Below are 20,443 nucleotides of genomic sequence, written 5' to 3'. Positions count from 1 at the left end.
TTGGAGTAAGGAACACAACAGTGCACAAAATCCACTTCCCACCCTCACTCCCACACCACAGCAGTGAAGATGCACCATATTGATAAAAAAAAATCCTTCCTCTTCTATATCACTTTTTATGTAAACTTTGAATGCACCATCATTTTCAGGAGTAGTTTATGCATAAGAACACATTTTATTCTACACTTGTTTTTAGAGTTACTGTAAATATCAGTTATCTGTAAAAAAGTCCATAAACTAAAGATTTTATGTTGTTGACTTATACTTATTATTGTAACATTTTTTATCCTATCATCATCCTTTTGAAAATTGTGTTATAGTTGTGTAATGTGTAATCTTGTGATATTAACCAAAATTTTCCCATCATTTGAGCTAGGTTTCTGAGCACTGGACCAGTTTTGTACTGGATCAGGGGAAGCTGTGACCTTATCAGTGACCTGGCTTAGACCTCACCGAATGTTTCCCTTTGTGTCTCACAACATGAGGGGCAGTCAATATCAGCCCTCTAAAGACATCTCTCTTCTTTCACTCAACTCTTCTTGCACTTAATATGCATACACCCTTCACTCAAAATTCAAAATCTAATATGGCGACCCCTACACCAACACTGGACTCACCATCTGGGAAAGGGACCACAAATGTGCTTTTCTTCTGGTATTGACCCTAAGTGTCTTGACACCCCCATTGACTTTTCTTCATTAATTTCTGTGATATTTGCCGCCTTAGATTTAATTTTCATTCTGTAGAACACCACCTCTCCTCTATTAAATCTCATCTTTTCCTCACTGAAATTCAGGTGCTTGAGATAACTGACCATAGCTCCTTCTCTGTAACTTCCTACTTTCCCTATCCTCATTTTCAATCCAAAGCTAGATGTTGTGTCTATGTGCAACAACTTGAATTATTCTCGTGCCCACACTCTTGAATCTTTCAAATTTCCTGTCTGGTTATGTCTACAGAGTCACTCTCAGACTAAATTTATCTGTACTGTATACCTCTCACCTAACTCCTCTAACTATATATATATATATATATATATATATATATATATATATATATATATATATATATATATATATTATTATTATTATTATTATTATTATTATTATTATTATTATTATTATTATTATTCAACCTACAAAGTGGAGCACAACCTGATTCTCTTCCCTTTTGTGGAGATCTCCAATTTTGGAGACTTCATTATTCACCACCAGCTTTGGTTTTTCTCTCTCTTCACTGACCAACCTGGTGAACTAGCCTTTTTACTTAGCTATCCTTTACAACTTAGAGCAATTAGTGCAACACCCTACTTATATTCCTGACCATCTTGGTGATACACCCAACATTCTTGACCTTTTTCTGATGTCAAATCTTTCTGCTTATGCTGTCACCCTATCTTCTCCTTTAGGCTCAGCCAGTTTTTCTTAACCCCCAGCTGCTAACTCTGCACAAGGTCCTTATTCATTCATGTATGGAATATGCTTCTTATGGAATAAGGGTATGGGGTTTCCACTCATATGTACTGCTCTTCTAGAATCTAGAATCAAAACCATTTCATCTTATTAACTCTTCTGACTGTCCTCAGTCTTTCTCATTGCCACAGTGTTGCATATATTGCTATCTTCTACAGCTATTTTCACAACTGCTCTTTTGATCTCGCTAACTGCATACCTCCTCTCCTCCCAAGGCCTCGCTGCATAAGACTCTACTTTTTCTCACCTTTATTCTGTCCATCTTTCTAATGCAAGAGTTAACCAGTATTCTCATTCATTCATTCATTCCTTTTTCTGGTAAACTCTGAACTTCTGTGTTTCCTCCTTTCAATGATGCATTTTTTCAAGAAAGAGGTTGCAAGACAACTTATCCTCTGATTTTTTATAATTTATTTTGGCCTCACTTTGGGGGATGGTTCTTCAGTGGGCCTTTTATTGAACACCTTGCTTCCCTTGGCCAATGCCTTTCATACATTAGAAAATAAAAATATGTAAAATAAATAAATAAATAAATAAATAAATATTATTTAAAGGAGGTAGATTGATAAGAATGTAACATTACTGGTGCCCTTGTCAAATAGGTTTACCAACCAGACTGTGCCAAATAGGAGAAATGGAGTAGATTTTCTTAAATGAATGGTGTATAGAAGCCAAGACCCTTGAATGGCTCCTAGTCAGAGGAAACAGGTAGTGTGTCTTCAAGATCAGCTTAGCATGTGGTGACTGGTAGTAATCTTGGTTGGGAAAGCATACTTCTTTGTCTGCTGTGCAGGATACCTTAAAGCTGGCAGTACAGGTGTGAGACTGGTTTTTTTTTTTTCTGAGGTTTTGACTTATCTCAGCTTTGACTTTACATGATTAAAACAGATAGGTGGACAAACCTTAGTAATGAAGATTTAGTTTAATTTAAATCAGGTGTTTTAGACTTTCATAAAGGGAGACTCCTCCATAGTAATTTTAAGCTTCATTAATTAGCTTTATATTTTAATTACTATTCCACTAGATGTAAATAGTTATAAACAGTAGTCTTAATATTTATAGAAATATAATTAGAATCAATATAGTTTCATATGTATAAAAGACATGTATTTAGTTGGGTATCATATCTTAATATTTCTTGTCTCTTGTAGGGGAGGTGCTTTTCCAAAGTTTGATCAGCGATTGGATGAGAATAACAAAGGCCATCAGATGCTGCGGAAGATGGGGTGGGGAGGGTCAGGTCTTGGGGTGAAGGAACAAGGAATCAGTGATCCGGTAGCAGCAGCAGAAGTACGAGACTCACCTCAAGAAAGATTCCGTGGTCTGGGAGTGCCCAGTGCTCAAACAGATCCCTATGAGGCTTTCAGGAAGAACAAGGGTCAAGCCTTTATCAATCGTATGAAAGCCAGAGCAGAAGAGAAGTTTTAAGTAAGTAATTATTTGCTCATGTCATTTTCTCTTTGTTACAGGCTGTCTCATTTTGATATAAGGATAAAGCAGGTGATCCCAGATTCTGCCCTGTTACAAAAAATGGCAGGATCTCAAAACAAAAATTAAATTACACGGATTTAGAGAAATATCATTGCGTTTGTCTATGTATAGTCATAATCCTACAATTATGCATTGTGGTGAAAATATAATGTGTCTCTAAGTCATATGTCACAGGTGATGTGCATTTAACATGGAAGGTAATTTTTCTGCATAAAGTTTTACTGCCTGTTTTCATTTGTTTGTGGAAGAGAAACCAACAATAAAAACCTTAGGGAAAACTTAATTGTAAATCAACAATAGTAACACACACACACACACACACACACACACACACACACACACACACACACACACACACACACACACACACACACACACACACACACACACACACACACACACACACACTACACTTGGGGCCACCAAAGATGCAAATCCTAATCCTGTGATTACAAAAATATCTGCCAAATACTAATGTGACAATTAAACCCCAAAGCAGAGGATATGCACCAGCCTGGGTGGTGGCAGTGGTAGTAGCAGCACCCAGTCACTGAGGTTCACTTGACATTCATAAACAAATTACATTAGAAAGTTGTGTAATCTGTGATGCATCTGTTGTTCTGTTTGGTTCTGTTAAGCCATGAAACAGGTTTTGCAGTTTGAGTTATAATTGGTAGCTGCTGCTGCAGTACTGAGTGAGTCACTGCAGATCACTCAACAAAAGCACTTTGAAAAGTTGTATAATATCTGAAACACTGCTTATGTTGCCCTTTCCTGAGAATTTAATTGGGTTTCATGATTATTAATTGCTGCAGTATAAAGGAGTAAGTTCCTGAAGCAGACAACCTGTGCATCTACTGTCTAACCTGTTTTCATAGCAGCAATGATGGTGATGGTACCTGGTTAAAGCCACACACACTCACAAATTCCATTCATTATTGTTTTATTATTAATGTTATTATTATTATTATTATTATTATTATTATTATTATTATTATTATTATTATTATTATTATTATTATTATTATTATTACCATAGCCAAGGTATGCAACTGATCCCTGTAAAGTGAGGGCTGGAGTCCCTTTTTCCATCAAGGGGCAAGGGGCTAAGAGAGTGATATGAATTACACATAGTGTGAATGTGAAAGTTATGTGCCTTGTCCTCACTGGCTCCCTTTTTGGGGGAGACAGCTTTGGTATACATGTGTATGTATGTTTGTATTATTATTATTAATATTATTATTATTATTATTATTATTATTATTATTATTATTATTAATATTTGTTTTATAATTATTATTATTATTATTATTGTTTTTATTATTATTATTATCATTATTATTATTATTATTATTATTATTATTATTATTATTATTATTATTATCATTATCATTATTATTATTATTATTATTATTATTATTATTATTATTATTATTATCATGATTACTATTTATTCCACCTTTCCTTATTTTCTGAATTTTCCTCTTTCCTGTTCATATTAATAAGTATGGAAGCATCTTGGTTGGGTACAGTGTTGACACAGACAGGGGACAGGGAGGGTGTGTATACTGTATATGTGCTCATTTGTAATTTTTTCAGAGGTTACATTTTAGACAGAAAATGGTAAAAATTCATTGGCTTGCAGAATAAAGTTCGATTTTTCCTATCCTTTCTTTAAGTCCCAAGGATATGGATTCCCAAGAACACGCTGCACAGTCCGCATACTTTGAGCAAAGTTCTGCATGATTATTAATGCTGGTTTGTAAAAATGCTTGACAAGACCATGTAATCAGTAGTGGTAAAACAAAATGTGCCAAAAAGATCTTGTAAAAGAATGCACATATATCCCATGTTAACTGTTGTATATGTTATGTATGGTGCACAACTTAAGTTACACTTTATGTAGTATGCAATTACGCCTGTGATGAAAATAGTTAATTATCTGCACCTTTTTGTTCATGTGGTAATTTAAGTATATGAAAGAATAGAGAAAATTTGCTATACATGGGAGAGCAGATAAGTACTGAATATTTTGTGAATTTTACCAATTTCTACACATGAATCTTTTCATTTTTATATGAAATAGTTCACACCTTTAGTCAGAACTGCTGCAGTATGAGTGATTCATGTGACTGCATGTATTAGTAAGATAAAAAAAAAAAAAATTTATTTATTTATTTTTTTTAGCCTAACATATGTACATTAAGTAACATATTTGGAGTTATGCAATGTGAAAATGTAACATAGATACATAAAATTGTAACAGCCATAATATTGGGATGTTTGTCTATAATGTACAATTTACCATGAAGGAAGTACAATCTGAAATTTTTACAAAAATGGGTATTATTTTAAAACTACTACTTGTAAAATTTTATGGTGATGTAAGAATATATTTTGTAGTCAGATTATGATAAATTTCAGTTTGACACAAATCCTAAAATGTTTACTATAATAAGAGTTTTTTTTTGTTGGCTTTCATATTCTAGATATGAAACTAAAATTGTATATCATTGCAATTATAAGGTACTCACATCTTTATATTTTATTTTGTGGAGAATATTTTCCTTCATCTTTAACAGGTATGCATTACATGTAAGTCTGCATATGCACAAGAATAGTACAGTGAAAACTCTTTTTATTGATGTTCTTTCAATTCATTTATGGCATTAACTGATATTTTAACATAAATTTTAATTTCACTTAACTGAAGAAGTCAGAGAATTATGAGAGGCCATATGCAGCCTGGAATTGAACCCCCTTTACCATAAGTTTCCATTTTCTTTAAGGCTAAATCTTTTGGAAATGATGTAAGATAATTCCTGTCTGGACATACAGATGTACAATACCATTGCACCATATATATAATATATATATATATATATATATATATATATATATATATATATATATATATATATATATATATACACAGTAAAATCCCTCTTATCCGGCATCAACGGGACCGCCAATATGCTGGATACTTGAAGTTGCCGGATACTTGAATAGAAGTGAAATTATGTCCACAATCACCACCCTATACTCACGCATCTTACCATAACAAAGATCAGCTGATCGCCGTGCCGCGCGTCGCCACCCACGCTGCCACCTCACACTCACCAACACACATTGTGATTGTAATTGTGACTCCTTCTGATCTTTTCAAGTTGAACCACTCATATAACACTTTGTCCATCATTTCACCACGATGATACTGCAGTGTGTGACGATTTTCCGCTGCCTTTGGGGTGTCGGTGGCTTTCATGTAATCCCACAACTTTTTCGTTTGGGATTTAATGTCATAAATAGTTGATGAGCCCACACCATATTCATACCATTAGTTGCTGTCTGCTTTCACCTCTCTCTAATCATCGACAAATGTCTACCTTCTGCTTAAATGTAAGCACAACACGCTTCCTCTTTCCTACAACTTTAGGCATGATGAAGGTGTCAGGCGATCAACAGTGCACATGCGGGACTGCGTCACTGAGTAAACACAGTGCAGTGGGCCGCGGGTGGCGCGAAGCAGTGCGCTCTGGTGGCGAGGGGACAAAGTATGCCTCGCATGGGAATTTTAATTGATTTTAAGAGTACACATTGATTTCTTATTGATTTTAAGGCTCGGGGAAAAATGTGCCGGATACTTGAAGCTGCCGGATACTTGAATGCTGGATGAGAGGGATTTTACTGTATATATATATATATAGTGGATCCTCAATTACTGAATGCTTTCCTTTTTGAACAAATCGGTTTTTTAACAAAATTTTTTATTCATTATTGCTTCGGTTGTGGTACCATAATTCAGTTCTAGAACAAAGTTACTTGATTTCAAATATTAAAAGACATGGCAGAAGCTGCCATTTATTACTAATTTATAGTTTCTATAGCTGTTCGGAAGCAGCTAAAGGATTTTAGATCCACACGGTGACGGGAATCATTTATTGCATTCAGTCAAACCCAAAAACATACATAATAAACATAAGACGTGCATAGCACTACTAACCATTACATACTGTATCAAAACCATTACATACTGTATCAACATCATGCATCACTAATCATGGATTGTGCTAATTAGGGCAATCGACCCCCCTCGTAATACGGATGTGGAACTCACGTGTTTGGGGTCTTAAGGAGGCCTGTCACCAAGCAACACCTGCGTCTATATTGTAGTGGTCCGATCTTTCCCAGAGTAGTCACACCCTAACTCGGTGGCAGTACAAAGAAATCTGCCCTTCCAGGCTTTGTCCCTGCTGGCCCTCGAAGCCTCGCGCCTGCCTATCTTACCCTTAGGTCAGCAATATTTCCTGGGTGACCCATTTGTCTTATCTACCCTACACGCCATGTCATCAACTTTACCACATAAACACAACCCTCACTACCTCCCTACAGCTAAGCTCTCCACAGCTAGTCCTTCTCATACAACTTCACTACTACAATTAACTACTTTAATGAATTCAGTTTCCTTAATCTCTATTCTAATTAACTTAGTTTCCTTACTATTTTACATGCCTCATATTAGTCTCACCGCCAGCCTCACAGGACCTTGTGAGGCAGCACAGCTGGCGATTACATTCTCCTCATTTATTTAACCTTCATAGCACAGGAACCTAAGACACTACTAGCTTATTACACTAGTTCACACTAACTCTCATAACACAGAACATGTTATTTAGCATACATTTGTTTGTTCTTCCATCATTACTTCCATAACACTTCCATAACTGCCAGCATCACTGTTGGCGGTAACAGTTTCTTTAAATATCTACATCGTTTTCATATATTTGAAGGAGAGATACAGAGTGTAAGACAGTAATTCAGTTTTTGAAATAAGGTAAATATGATCTTGCTGAAAAGCCGCTTTGTAAACAAACAGTTTTTGGTGCTCTGGAGTAATCCTGAGCTCTCTCGATGAACCACAATGCCATCACTACTGCACAACTGCATTTTCCCAGTAGCTTTTCCCAGCAGCAAGATGTCTAAATGTTATGATCACCTTCATTTTGACAGCAAGTGGGTTGCTCCTCATTGTGTCACTCTGTAAGGCTTCCCTCACTAGATCTGTCTAAACAGTATCTTCTGATGAGTTCTGTATCACTGAGTTAATTCATTACATCCTTTCTGGATAAATAATTTTTGAGCTGAAGATGTTGCAAAGCACCCATCTTGGTTTTGGGAGCATCTGTCATAAGCCACTAAGACAGTGTAGACTGATGTCTGGGAATGGATTAATCCATTTTACACTGATTCCTGTTTGGGAAAATAGTTTTGGTTTTCAAACATTTCAGATTTCAAACAGCACTCAGGAACAAATTAAGTTTGAGAACCAAGGTTCCACTGTTCCACTGTTTTAGTAAATGAGGATCTTTACTACCAGGCCACTCCATACAAACAATAAGAAATCAATCTGAAGATAGGATGAATTTTCAGCCATGAGAGGCTTTCATCGGGGATTAAATCTCTGATCAAGAGAACACAAGGAGAGGACCTTAGGTGTCAGGACTGTAATGACCATTTCATCCCAAAATAATTTTTGGGGCTTTTGTATTCCTGGTCATTACATCTGGATGCCAGTGAATATCATTTAAATTTTCAAACACTTTTCAGAAAATAATAAAAAGTAAAGTGAAGGTGTGTGTATTCTCTACCAAAGTAAGTGATGGAAGAGGGCAGAGAAAATCAGTCATAAATCTTATATTTTTGCATATTAATAAAACTCTGTTACAAGGAAGCTGAAATGCATGATAATTCTTTTTTAATATTTCTGTATTTTCAGGAAATTTAAGGGTACTCACCACAGCTTAATTCTTTATTCGGTAAACTTAATTCAGAGCAATTAATGATGAGTTTTTGTTGCTTTTCTCTATTGATCATGATTATTCACTTCTATAAACTTAGTCTTTTTTATTTATTTTTTCTACAAACATTTTGTGCATGACTTTTTTACAAATTTGGCACAGACTTGTTTAAAGTGAGATTTTCACCAAGCAAGACTGTGTGAAGGACCAGTGTAGTACATAGATACCCTTGCTTTGTAAGGGCAAATGATATGATATAATCCCACAGAACATCACTCCTGAAATTTTCTGACATTAACCTCATAAATTATTAGATGCTTTGTAAAACTATGAGTATGCATAATGGTTAAAATTTACTTGAGTTCTTTGCTACACAACAAAATTTTCTGTCCTTAATCTAGAATGGTCACTACTATGGTTGCTGTATGCTAAGCTTCTATTTATTTTTATTATTATTATGTTATCTTATTTTATTTTATTTATTTTATTTATTTATTTTTTTATGTAAGAGGGACACTGGCCAAGGGCAGAAAAGTAAATAAATAGATAAAAGGCCTACTGAGGTGCCAGTCTCCAAAGAAAAACAGCCAAAAGGATTAACCAAAACTAGAGAAGCGTTCTGAGACTTCCCTCTTGAAAGAATTCAAGTCGTAGGAAGGGGGAAATACAGAAGAAGGTAGGGACTTCCAGAGTTTACTAGTAAAGGGGATGAAGGATTGTAAATACTGGTTTTCTCTTGCATTAGGGGGATGGAATAAGTGTGAGAAAAAGTAGAAAGTCTTGTTCGGCGAGGCCACAGGAGGAGGGGAGGCATGCAGTTAGCAAGATCAGAAGAGTAGTAAGTGTGAAAGCAGCAGTAGAAGGAAAGGAATGCAGCACTGTGGTGATGAGAGAGAGAGGCTAAAGTCAGTCAGTTAGAGAAGAGGAGTTGATAAGATGAAATGCTTTAGATTCCACCCAGTTTAGCAGAGCAGTGTGAGGTGTGAGTGAAATCTCCTCACATGAGAAGTGTACTCCATACATGGGTATATTAGGCCCTTGTACAGAGTTAGCAGCTAGGGGTGTGTGAAAAACTGCTGGAGATGACTCAGAACCCCTGACTTTGTGGAGGCTGTCTTATCATGTGATGAGATGTTATGTTTCTAGTTTAGATTATTAGAAAAGGATAGACTAGGCAAGTGTAGAAGAGGGGGACACTTGAGTGTCACTGAAGAAGAAATAATTATCTGGAATGTTGAGTTTATAAGTGGAGGAATTGAATTTTTGAGGGATTGAGCAACACTAAATTTCCTCTGGCCCAGTCAGAAATTGTAGAAAGATTAAAAGTCAGGCATTCTGTAGCTTTGCTGTGTAATTTGTTTTATTTCTGAAGGGTTGGACATCTACATAAAGACATGGAAAAATGTAGGGTAGTATCACCAGTATAGGATTGGATAGGACAAGAAGTTTGGCTTAGAAGATAGATGGGAAGAGAGTTATGATAAGATAGAACCTTAAGACTCTATCAAGTGGTTTTGATATGTCTAAGGTAGCAATAAAAGTTTCACTAAAATCCCTAAAAGAGGATGACCAAGACTCAGTAAGAAAGGCCAAAAGATCACCAGTAAAGATATCAAGTTGTGAAGTGATAGACATTTAAGAATCTTGTTGAGGGTAGATTAAATTAAATTAAATTAAATTAAAGGATGGTAGTTTGAAGGATTAGAGCAGTCACTCTTTTTAGGAGCAGGATGAATGTAAGCAAACTTCCAGAAGGAAGGAAAGATAGATGTTGACAGAGTTGGTAGTTTGTCTAGGCAAGTTGCAAGTAGGACAATTGGAAGGACTCCATCAGGTCTATGTTGCTTTCACCCCTCTTTTGGCAGGATCAAATCAAATAATAGGTACTCTCTTGCCTCCTGACTTTCTTTTCATCCACATCAGTTAGCTTTCCCCTAAGATGATTTAAAAATATCAATATGAGAACAATAACTATGTCAAAGTATTAACCCTTCAGAAAAATTGCAATCATATCATTGTGGTTGTTGATGTACTAAGTAAGTGTCCAGTAGTGGGAGTAGCTACATAATTCCTGGTCCCACAATATTCTCAGAAAAGGACAGTGCCCACCTATGGTATTGCATTTGCGTGATCATCTTGACTGAAGTTGCCAAGTGTCATATTATTTATACATTTATCCCAGACAATAAGAACAGTCTACATCTCTTTCATGCTTACTAATTACTACTATTTTAAGTAAATAGTTGTTAAGAATTTATAGTTGGGAGGCGTTTAGTTTACTTCAGTTTCATACCTTGCATGTTGATGAAAAAACCATCAAATACATTTTCAGGCATTAATAAACATGTTGAGTGAGCAAATGAACTGAGTCGAGGCAGATGGGGGAAACAGGTGTACAGATAGATTGAACAAAAGAGCTGTTTGTAGAGAACAAGCACTTCAATAAATAAAAAGATGTTTCAATAGGGGTAGGTGGAGGCTAAAACCCTTTCAGAAGTCACTCCTGGAAGAGTGAAGTGTCAAAGAGATAGATAAATAAATAGTTCTTAAAGGGATTGCTTTATGTATATTCCAAATTTTGTCACTCATTTTATATATATATATATAGAGAGAGAGAGAGAGAGAGAGAGAGAGAGAGAGAGAGAGAGAGAGAGAGAGAGAGAGAGAGAGAGAGAGAGAGAGAGAGAGAGCTCTTGACCATATATCATTCCCACCAGGAGTTAATCACATTAATTATACCTGGTGTTCTCTTGGATTAACATTCTCTGGAAATGGATTTACTGAAAAATATGTATAAAGAAAAACACCAACAGCAAGTAATATTACCAAACAAATATTCAGACTTTTTTTAACAAAAGGGTCTTCCTTCAGAGATATGAGTGCTTGTTTGTAGTCTGGCTCCCCCAACTTCTTGGTGCTGTGTTGTGACACTTGTAGCCCACATAGCCACATGTAACACCTTTTGGCTTTCTGGAGATGGCTCTCCTTTTTCTTTTCTGTTATAGTCTCTGTGTTTGAAAAAATAATGATTATTTGGTTTTCATTAAGAAAATAAAAAGAAGAAAGTCTGATGATTTTCTTTTGCAACTGACTGATTTAAGGGGGAAAAACTGTCATATTGAACTGTATCACATCATGAAATTATCAGAATTGTCCATCACATGGTGCACATTATGATGGTGTTTTATCAACCCTATTGTATGAACTCATGCCAATAATTGGGAATAAGTAGTGAAAATATAATATTTTCTTTAAAGAGTGCCAAGATTTTTCTAACTGCTGGTACATGAGGTCAAGTGGCTATGCATAATGCAAATTTTATCTCCTCCTACCATGAAGAATCCCAACATAAGACTCAAAGACCATTCTGCCTGCTGGCAGTTTATTCTAAATGCAAACATGCATCATAAAACCATAAGTTTTGTGCACTTTGGTAAGCTACTGTAATCATAAAAATGACAGACAAGCACTTGATGTAATTGTATTGACCATGTTTTCAACTCCATATTCACTACATGACAGTTTTATTAATCAAAATATTAAGAATGTACCTATATAAATGGGAAAGAATTTGCAAATACTGAGATGACACCCAAAATTTTATATATATATATATATATATATATATATATATATATATATATATATATATATATATATATATATATATATATATATATATATATATATATATATATATATATATATATATATATATATATATATATATATATATATATATATATATATATATATATATATATATATATATATATATATACACTAGCTGAATTACTTGGTGAGCTGAATTACTTGGTGTTGCCCAGTTAAAATCTGTCCCAAAATTTGACCACATACTGAAGGAATCGGTAGCTAGGTTGATGAGATTCAACTCCAGGTTGACTCCATTTATACCTCTCCCCACCTCAAAAATCCAAGCTAACAATGAATGCTTGGTGCCACCATCAAAAATGTTTCATGGTATACCTGGCACCCCCATCAAGAATTGGATTGTGGTGACAAATTTGCCTGAATAATCTAACAGTTTTGGGTTGGAAGTAGTTAAGACAGCCTAATGTCATTCCCCGGATCAAGGGGGATAGACTGAAAGAGTACAAGTGTGAAAAAGTGTTAGTAGAGGCAAAGTGCTTGAACAAGAAACACTGAGGATGGAGAGATGGAGGCTTTCCTATTGTGGCCACCTCCTTGGGGGATGTTCCTGGAGAGAGCAAGGCAACAGAGAAATTGACATAGTTAAATAGAAAGAGAGAGATGGTTAATGTCAATAAATAGAAAGAGAGAGATGGTTAATGTTGATGTGATATGCATGTTGAAATACATCTAGCTATGCAAGGTGTACAAAGTGAAAGACTTGCCCTCATCATGAGTCAGTGGAGACATTGCATCCTCTAAAGTAATCTCTGATGTAACATCTGGTTCCTCATCATCTCTAATGTTTTCATCCAGTCTGGTGAAGTATGTTGTCCTTATTACCTGAAACATTTAATTTTGAATAGATAGGTTGTTTAAGTTTGTATGAGATTTATACCACAGGCGCACTTCTCTTAAGTACTTTCCATAATGAACTGTAAAAGTATAATGAACTGAATCAAAATTAATATAATTTTCTTCATTTTAAGATGGAATGAAATAATGGACATTTTTTTTTATTTGAATATCAGCTTCACATTTTTAGTTAACTTTAGTTAACTTTTTAGTTAACTTTGATAATTTAATGTAGTAAACCCCTTCATTGCAAAAATATGGAAGAAATGCCCTTGTTAATCCTTAACATTTGTGTAAAGGAAATATGTATCACTTTTTTCTCAAGGAAACATGGAAAAAAAAAATCCCAAAAGCTAATTAATTAATAATATCTCAACATGAGAAAATTCTCACCCTGAAGCTCTCAGGAGGTTCAGTGAAGAGGGAAACAACCACTGCTGTCAACACAGTGATCCAGAAGAGTATCATGGCAAAGTACATGAAGTTTAATTGAATCACAAGTGGTCGATACTCATCCTCGTTGCATGATGGGGGAGGATGAGAGAAGTCCAGGATCAAACGTATGAGTCCCACAAAGAGTCCCATCATGAGAGCCCAAAAAGCTCCCTTCTCATTCATGCGTTTCCAAAAGACAGCCAGCAAATAAACAGCAGCAATTGGAGGGGCTAGATAAGCACCAACCCTTTGAATATATACAAAGAGTTGACCACTCTGAACCTTCTCAATTATAGGCACCCAAGCAACTGAAAGAGCCACAACAACAACACTGAAAACCTTTCCAACTATCAACAGTTCCTTAATCCCTGCTTTAGGTCGTAGGAATGGCCAGAGGTCAAGAGTGAACATGGCTGAGGCAGAATTGAAGATGGAAGTGAGATCACTCATAAGAGCTGCTAATATTACAGCTAACATAATGCCCTTAAATCCAACTGGTAATATTCCCACCAAAAGGCGAGGATAAGCTGAATTAAAACAGGAAGACCTTGATCCACATGCTCGCATACATTCCTCTGGCAAAACACAGGCGACATCATCTGGATAGAGGGCACGGGAGATCATCCCAGGGATGAGAAACAAGAAGAAAGGCAGTATTTTGATGTAAGCAGCAAACACAGTGCCACCCTTGGCATGAGACAAGGATTTGGCTGCCAGTACTCGCTGGATCATTACCTGAAATATAATTGATTACTGAGTGTGCATTTAGGGGCTGACAAGAGAGTGATAATGAAGAAAATGGTACATACATAGTCTTTTAAGCAAAATGGCCACTATCTTTTTTCATCAAAGATGATATTATTAACTAAAAACTGTATGGAATATACTTTGTCTACAAGCAGCATTCACCTCAGCATCCTTCTGGGTTTATCACTCTTTATGGTCATCTTGCTTACACTGACCTACTATCTGACTTGCTTCCCTTACTAGCAGATGTAGCCTCTATGTTCTGGTGATCTACGTACATCACTGATACTCTTTGATGATACATACTACCACATTGTGCTTCCCCTACAAGTCTTGATCAGTGCTCAATTTCCTGATCAGATAGGTCCTCATATAGTGAATTTATTTTTACATCACTGATCATGATTTCATAATTTGCAAGAACATGAGAAATTGATTTATAGCACTTGGTTAAAAGACATACTTGGTCAGCACACCAGTACCAGATGGAGGCTGGGGTCTGCCCCAATATAAAAGCTGGCCACGGCAGATCAGATTTCACAGGATGCCTCAGCATTATCCAGGCATCATCTCTTGGCAGGCCACAGGTGGTGTTCTCATAGGTAAGCTTCGGTATAGCTTGCATGTACTTATACTGCAAGGCCTCATAGCCGCCTACCTCTTGGAAGGCTGAAAGGTAGAAACAGTATAGTATTAAGTTTTAAACAACAAGTCCTGTATTGAATTACAGGCAGTGAAGGTTTGGCATTTACATTAACCCCTTCAATCAAGGCAGTTCACCTCTGACCATAATGAAGGAGGCTCCGCCCAGCATGATGAAAAGCTGTAGGGTGTCTGAGTAGATGACGGCCACCAGACCCCCAGTCACAGTGAAAAGTGCAGTCAGTGCCAGCAATGCCAACATGGACCCATAAATGTCCCATTTGAGGGCTTGGTTGATGAATATTGCACCAGTGTACAGGTCAACCTGTGTAGCACAAGGAGAGTTAATATTAAGAGGAAAATCTTTCCTTCAATTTATTATATATATATATATATATATATATATATATATATATATATATATATATATATATATATATATATATATATATATATATATATATATATATATATATATATATATATATATATATATATAAAATTCATCCTTCCCCTCCTGTAGCTACAGGAGATATTTAAGGAAAATTTTTTTTTGTTTTTTTTTTGTTTACCATGAAGCAAGTACACACAAATGAAATATTGAAGAGCTTAAAGAAAACTGAATGTAAAGGTTAGATAGCTTAGAAAAATCCTTGTAATTCCAATTTTTCTTGTGAATGAAAATTAATATCTCCATCATATAACAGTTGAATGAACTACTACTACTACTACTACTACTACTACTCTCTCTCTCTCTCTCTCTCTCTCTCTCTCTCTCTCTCTCTCTCTCTCTCTCTCTCTCTCTCCTTATGAACTCATTGTTGAGTGTACAATTGTCACAAATTTTATATTAGGAATGAAGAGGAAATAAGATCAGTGATCACTGATGATTCAAGACTTGATATCAATCACTGTTGCTCTGTCGCAGCCCATGACTGATACTCTTAGACAAGGTCAAGACAAACAGGAAATTAATGGGAAGACCCAGGTCCCAGAAATGGACACCCCAAGGAGAAGAAAAGGATGCATTCTCTACAGGGTGAGGTACTATGATACTTACTGAGATCTTTGTAAAGATGTACAGGAGGAGAGAGAGAAAGGCAAGGTACATCTGAATCCTCTGGCCGCCAAACCTCTTCTTCATGTATTCCGGCACTGTGCACACCTGGAGATGGAGGAAACAAGGAAAGGGTTACCCAAAGTCCAGAGAAGTTTTTTCCTGGATTTTGGGGTCACCAGCAGGCTGCACAGTGTAACAGTGCTCAGACGTCTATGGGATATCATCATTTTTGTTATAATAATGGTAGTAGTAGTAGTAGTAGTAGTAGTAGTAGTAGTAGTGATAGTAATAATAATAATAATAATAATAATAATAATAATAATAATAATAATAATAATAACCAAGGTTCATATTGTGTTCATAGTCAACTCTATCAACGTCTACCTTTCCTTCCTGTTGGCAGTTCGTCTACATTCAGCCTGAAAAAAGTGACCGCTTTAATTCCACAAGTAACCGTCTTATTTCTTTAATTGCATGTTTTAAATTTATTTCAGTTTATCCTCATGAGGAAGAATCTTAAACATCTGTCACTTCACAATCTTATACTGTATCTGATCGCCAGTATGAATACGTTGTGGCCAGCCATTCTGTTGATGATCTGGCTTTCCTTACCGAGTCTTGGTTATCCTCTCTTATTTATTTACTTTTTTATTATTATTTTCTAATGTTAAGAAGGCCAGCCGAAGGGTAAAAAAAAAATGTGTGTGTGTGTGTGTGTGTGTGTGTGTGTGTGTGTGTGTATGTGTATTATTATTATTATTATTATTATTATTGTTATTATTATTATTATTATTATTATTATTATTATTATTATTATTATTATTATTATTATTATTATTATTATTATTGTGATAATAATAATAATAATAATAATAATAATAATAATAATAGTAGTAGTAGTAATAATAATAATAATAATAATAATAATAATAATAATAATAATAATAACTGCTAGGCAAATCTGCAAGTACCTAACGTGGCCAATCACCATGTCGGATGATACAAGGATCTGGGCTATAGATGAAGCTGGGGAGGACTCATTTTATCCCAACTTTAGCCTTCGCCCTTACTTATTTATTTATTTACTTTTACTATGAATAACAATATTAACTAGAGTAATGTTATTGTTAATCATGTAACAAGAGAAGACGAAGTATTGCGCAACGCATATGGCGTTGTTTCCAGGTGGTATTGCCGTTATGTGAGTTTATGCTAGCCACTGTTAATCTCGCTCGTTCACTGATGCTAACAGGGAGATCAACCATTCTATATAACTACTGGCCTCCGTAGTTGATATGCAGTAACACGTCATACTCAGGCTGTCGATATATGGCAAAGAGATAGAGTGTCGTGATGTTTCCAAGATTGTGTGAGCTTCATTCATGCACAGACTAGGTGCTGTGACTGAAGACTGAAGCAGCTTTCGAGGAAAAATGTAATTGTTGGAGCTAGAGACTCCCCAGCCCTAATAGTACCTGCTGATCTTTTTTGTTAATTATACTCGTAGATTATCCAACTTTATCAGGAAAAAATTGGAGCTCCTTGAAATGAGAAGCTACAAAATATTTTATAGTAAAAACCGCTTGCTTAATTAACTTGTAGTTTAAGATCGTTAAAATACAAATTCTAATCAATCACATACTAAGGGATACTGATCTAAAAATAACGAATCATAAGAGGTATCGAGTAATTGAGCACATCTGTGGCGGCCGAGTGTGTAAAGTAAAGGTACAATTTTTTTTTTATTTTTTTTATGTAGGAAGGCCAAGGGCAACAAAAATCTAATAAAAAAAAAATGCCCACTGAAATGCCAGTCCCATAAAAGGGTCAAAGCAGTGGTCAAAAATTGATGGATAAAATTGAAACCTCCCTCTTGAAGGAATTCAAGTCATAGGAAGGTGGAAATACAGAAGCAGGCAGGGAGTTCCAGAGTTTACCAGAGAAAGGGATGAATGATTGAGAATACTGGTTAACTCTTGCGTTAGAGAGGTGGACAGAATAGGGGTGAGAGAAAGAAGAAAGTCTTGTGTAGCGAGGCCGCGGAAGGAGGGGAGGCATGCAGTTAGCAAGATCAGAAAGAGCAGTTAGCATGAAAATAGCGGTAGAAGACAGCTAGATATGCAACATTGCGGCGGTGAGAGAGAGGCTGAAGACAGTCAGTTAGAGGAGAGGAGTTGATGAGACGAAAAGCTTTTGATTCCACCCTGTCTAGAAGAGTAGTATGAGTGGAACCCCCCCAGACATGTGAAGCATACTCCATACATGGACGGATAAGGCCCTTGTACAGAGTTAGCAGCTGGGGGGGTGAGAAAAACTGGCGGAGACGTCTCAGAACACCTAACTTCATAGAAGCTGTTTTAGCTAGAGATGAGATGTGAAGTTTCCAGTTCAGATTATAAGTAAAGGACAGACCGAGGATGTTCGGTGTAGAAGAGGGGGACAGTTGAGTGTCATTGAAGAAGAGAGGATAGTTGTCTGGAAGGTTGTGTCGAGTTGATAGATGGAGGAAATGAGTTTTTGAGGCATTGAACAATACCAAGTTTGCTCTGCCCCAATCAGAAATTTTAGAAAGATCAGAAGTCAGGCGTTCTGTGGCTTCCCTGCGTGATATGTTTACCTTCTGAAGGGTTGGACGTCTATGAAAAGACGTGGAAAAGTGCAGGGTGGTATCATCAGCGTAGGAGTGGATAGGACAAGAAGTTTGGTTTAGAAGATCATTAATGAATAATAAGAAGAGAGTGGGTGACAGGACAGAACCCTGAGGAACACCACTGTTAGTAGATTTAGGAGAAGAACAGTGACCGTCTACCACAGCAGTAATAGAACAGTCAGAAAGGAAACTTGAGATGAAGTTACAGAGAGAAGGATAGAAACTGTATGAGGGTAGTTTGGAAATCAAAGCTTTGTCCCAGACTCTATCAAAAGCTTTTGATATGTCCAAGGCAACAGCAAAAGTTTCACCAAAATCTCTAAAAGAGGATGACCAAGACTCAGTAAGGAAAGCCAGAAGATCACCAGTAGACCGGCCTTGACGGAACCCATACTGGCGATCAGACAGAAGGTTGTGAAGTGATAGATGTTTAAGAATCTTCCTGTTGAGGATAGATTCAAAAACTTTAGATAGGCAGGAAATTAAAGCAATGGGACCGTAGTTTGAGGGATTAGAACGGTCACCCTTCTTAGGAACAGGTTGAATGTAGGCAAACTTCCAGCAAGAAGGAAAGGTAGATGTTGACAGACAGAGCTGAAAGAGTTTGACTAGGCAAGGTGCAAGCGCGGAGGCACAGTTTCGGAGAACAATAGGAGGGACCCCATCAGGTCCATAAGCCTTCCGAGGGTTTGAGCCAGCGAGGGCATGGAAAACATCATTGCGAAGAATTTTAATAGGTGGCATGAAGTAGTCAGAGGGTGGAGGAGAGGGAGGAACAAGCCCAGAATCGTCCAAGGTAGAGTTTTTAGAAAAGGTTTGAGCAAAGAGTTCAGCTTTAGAAATAGATGTGATAGCAGTGGTGCCATCTGGTTGAAATAGAGGAGGGAAAGAAGAAGAAGCAAAGTTGTTGGAGATATTTTTGGCTAGATGCCCGAAATCACGAGGGGAGTTAGATCTTGAAAGGTTTTGACACTTTCTGTTAATGAAGGAGTTTTTGGCTAGTTGGAGAACAAACTTGGCATGGTTCCGGGCAGAAATATAAAGTGCATGAGATTCTGGTGATGGAAGGTTTAAGTATGTTTTGTGGGTCACCTCTCTATCATGTATAGCAAGAGAGCAAGCTGTGTTAAACCAAGGTTTAGAAGGTTTAGGACGAGAAAAAGAGTGAGGAATGTACGCCTCCATGCCAGACACTATCACCTCTGTTAAGCGCTCAGCACACAAAGACGGGTCTCTGACACGGAAGCAGTAGTCATTCCAAGGAAAATCAGCAAAATACCTCCTCAGGTCCCCCCAACTAGCAGAGGCAAAACACCAGAGGCACCTTCGCTAAGGGGGATCCTGAGGAGGGATTGGAGTGATAGAACAAGATAAAGATATGAGATTGTGATCGGAGGAGCCCAACGGAGAAGAAAGGGTGACAGCATAAGCAGAAGGATTAGAGGTCAGGAAAAGGTCAAGAATGGTGGGGGTATCTCCAAGACGGTCAGGAATACGAGTAGGGTGTTGCACCAATTGCTCTAGGTCATGGAGGATAGCAAAGTTGTAGGCTAGTTCACCAGGATGGTCAGTGAAGGGAGAGGAAAGCCAAAGCTGGTGGTGAACATTGAAGTCTCCAAGAATGGAGATCTCTGCAAAAGGG

The 20,443-nt window shown here is 36.7% G+C and overlaps 2 protein-coding genes across 6 annotated transcripts in view; one reads left to right on the top strand and one right to left on the bottom strand.

Annotated features, from left to right (window-relative positions):
* The window catches only part of LOC135101441 (calcium homeostasis endoplasmic reticulum protein-like), a 45,641-nt gene extending 42,270 nt beyond the window's left edge, over positions 1-3,371 (top strand). For all 4 annotated transcript variants that reach the window (XM_064005394.1, XM_064005393.1, XM_064005395.1 and 1 more), the window contains one exon: positions 2,624-3,371. In XM_064005394.1, the coding sequence (XP_063861464.1) occupies positions 2,624-2,900 (277 nt within the window). In that variant the 3' untranslated portion in view covers positions 2,901-3,371. The remainder of the gene's footprint in view (positions 1-2,623) is intronic.
* Positions 3,372-8,649: 5,278 nt separating this feature from the next.
* LOC135101434 (sodium/mannose cotransporter SLC5A10-like) overlaps positions 8,650-20,443 on the bottom strand; it is a 23,793-nt gene continuing 11,999 nt past the window's right edge. For both annotated transcript variants that reach the window (XM_064005380.1, XM_064005379.1), the window contains 6 exons: positions 16,152-16,256; positions 15,230-15,416; positions 14,913-15,118; positions 13,661-14,437; positions 13,138-13,255; positions 8,650-11,769 (listed from right to left, as the gene is read on the bottom strand). In XM_064005380.1, coding sequence (XP_063861450.1) covers positions 11,495-11,769; positions 13,138-13,255; positions 13,661-14,437; positions 14,913-15,118; positions 15,230-15,416; positions 16,152-16,256 — 1,668 coding nt within the window. In that variant the 3' untranslated portion in view covers positions 8,650-11,494. The remainder of the gene's footprint in view (positions 11,770-13,137; positions 13,256-13,660; positions 14,438-14,912; positions 15,119-15,229; positions 15,417-16,151; positions 16,257-20,443) is intronic.

The sequence above is a fragment of the Scylla paramamosain genome, chromosome 6 (genome assembly GCF_035594125.1).
Source record: "Scylla paramamosain isolate STU-SP2022 chromosome 6, ASM3559412v1, whole genome shotgun sequence".
In the NCBI taxonomy this organism is placed as follows: domain Eukaryota; kingdom Metazoa; phylum Arthropoda; class Malacostraca; order Decapoda; family Portunidae; genus Scylla; species Scylla paramamosain.
Note: the sequence above shows the minus strand (reverse complement) of the source record. Positions and strands in the feature narration are given on the sequence as shown.